General features: G+C 40.4%; 1 protein-coding gene across 3 annotated transcripts in view; it reads right to left on the bottom strand.

The window, feature by feature from the left end:
• The window catches only part of LOC106941943 (uncharacterized), a 10,166-nt gene extending 7,932 nt beyond the window's left edge, over window positions 1-2,234 (bottom strand). For all 3 annotated transcript variants that reach the window (XM_015025091.1, XM_015025092.1, XM_015025090.1), the window contains exons 1-4: window positions 1,755-2,234; window positions 1,130-1,365; window positions 713-897; window positions 23-603 (exon numbers count right to left, since the gene is read on the bottom strand). In XM_015025091.1, coding sequence (XP_014880577.1) covers window positions 23-603; window positions 713-897; window positions 1,130-1,365; window positions 1,755-2,007 — 1,255 coding nt within the window. In that variant the 5' untranslated portion in view covers window positions 2,008-2,234. The remainder of the gene's footprint in view (window positions 1-22; window positions 604-712; window positions 898-1,129; window positions 1,366-1,754) is intronic.
• Window positions 2,235-2,261: the final 27 nt, after the last annotated feature.

The following is a 2,261-nucleotide window of genomic DNA, read 5'->3' as shown; positions in this document are numbered from 1 at the left end:
GGTAGTGGCCAAAGGCCATGATGTTGCAGAAGTTCTTCAAGAGTCTCTGGTGCGTTGGAATTTTCACCAAACACGTTGTTAGTTGCTGTGCTGTTGGCACCCATGTTTGCCAACATCCGTTCAGTCCAGATCTGTGTTGGTGTTTTGTTGTTTTCTGTACGCAGGGAATGGTGGTTCCATGCTTTCCTGAATTGTTCTAGTCGGCTTTGAATCTCAGGAAGAAAAACTATGTGAAGAGAAAGTTTGTGCACATCGTCGCTGGGATCCAAGAGGGCTGAATCTTCAAGATTATAAAACATGCTGTAAAATGGTTCCAGAACATGTAAAAACACATCCCTCCAAAGACGCTCTATTCTCTGATTATGGATGGATTCCCCAGTGATATGACTCCGACGTTCAGTGCCCTGTAGGAGGTTCATCACCAGTGCCACTTGCACATTCTCGCCACCATGATCTGACCTCACTCTAGAAGGTAAGCCATAGAGGCCTGTTGCCTTGAGAAAATGAAATAGCACTGTTGAGGCGCGATTGTCTGTGCTACAGTTCAAGTAAGTAATTAAGCGAGAACATCCATCGATGCCACCATGGACCACAAAGCCCCACCTAAATGGAAATACAAAAAAATGTATAAGGAATAATGTATGCAAATGTGTATAGTGAATTTAGCTTTAAAAAATTTACTCTGAAATACATCCTTGATATTTTCAGATACCTTATGAGACGCATGTTGCCATCAATATGCCATAAACTGTTGGGATACGGCACATGATAGACACGTCGAGTCACTGCGCTGCTCCACCTCCTTGCAGTCGCCATTGGGTTGATTCGAGCCATCATCTCACGGACTTTGCGCCGTGGAACCACCAGTCCTTGTGCATGTAACAAGCCTCGCATCATCTGGTTCAATGAAGGACATGTGGTCTTACTATATCAAACCACCACACAATTTTACATTTTGAAAGTAATCTTTTACAAAATATACGTTTCAGATTTCACATCTGGTCATAAAATGAATGAAATTTTTAATCATCATTTGTGACACTTAACATTAAATAATTATTATTCTGCATCACCACTGTTGAACATATTACATATATTTGTTCAGAAGCAAGATATTTAAATTCCATACCTCAGTCCCAGAATTTGGATACAGGGATTGAAGTTGTCTGATATTAGTTTCAAGGTCTTCATCAGTCACTGCAGCCAGCCTTCCCCTTATTGGTACACCAAGTGCTTTGGACTTCTTATAAAGAAATGATGCTGAGCATCCAAAGATGTTTGCCATCCTCTTGACCGTGTGTCCTTGGGCCAGAAGAAAGTCCATCTGCTCTCTTGTAATATGAATAGCCGGTCTCCCTCGACCACCTAAAATAGATTCATATTCAAATGCCTCAGCATAATGTTTACTTTATACATCTGTTTTCCTCTATCCATATGTCTGTCTATCTATCCTCTAGGTATCCCTTTGTCTTCTAAGGGTGACACAATGCATTTCACACAATATACTTATTTTGACACATAATTTCCTGTTGCATGAACAGTAAGCTTTAAACTTTTGTAGACGCTGGAAAGCAAATTAAAGTGTGAATCACACAAAACTGGAGGTACGTTTTTATTTTCAGAGGAGCTAAAGGAGGGCGCTATAATGCCTGGTGCCGTCTAGCATGTCAAAATCGAGAGCTGACTGGCTTTATTATCATTTCCGATGAGGCAGACAGCTTTACCACAGTATGAAAACCACATTTAGTTATTACCTGAACTGGCCCGAGCTGCGGAATATTCCCCATTTCCAGCTTGGACATGGGTCGATAGTAGCGCTTTCAGCTCCTCTAGGCCGTTTTTCAGGGCATTGTGTGTGTCGGCAGAAAGTAAATCAGAAATTCTTTGCAAATTCCTTAAGCATTCCTCAAGTACACGATTTTCGCGCTCTCCGTATATCCCATACTGAAAAGCTCTTTCTATATTGTGGCATTTTCTTACAATTTTGTCCAAAACTGCCAGCGCCATTGAATGTTCAGGCAATTGTTTGGACAGCTCAGTACAGACAAAGAGGGGCTTACACGCAATGTCTTACTTCAGATATCTAAAATTGTAATTCTGACTAGTCATAATTACGTTCGAGATATCTTAAATTATAATTACGGATGACTGACCCTTTCAATGACGAATCCGGTGACGTCATTTGAGATATCTTGAAAGGAATTTTGACTAGTCAAAATGTAATTGAAGATATCTTGAATTATTATTCTTACTAGTCAAAA

Source organism: Poecilia latipinna, unplaced genomic scaffold, assembly GCF_001443285.1.
Source record: "Poecilia latipinna isolate Pla-1442-1.1 unplaced genomic scaffold, P_latipinna-1.0 Scaffold3947, whole genome shotgun sequence".
In the NCBI taxonomy this organism is placed as follows: domain Eukaryota; kingdom Metazoa; phylum Chordata; class Actinopteri; order Cyprinodontiformes; family Poeciliidae; genus Poecilia; species Poecilia latipinna.
The sequence above is the reverse complement of the archived record's forward strand: the minus strand, read 5'-3'. Positions and strand labels throughout refer to the sequence as shown.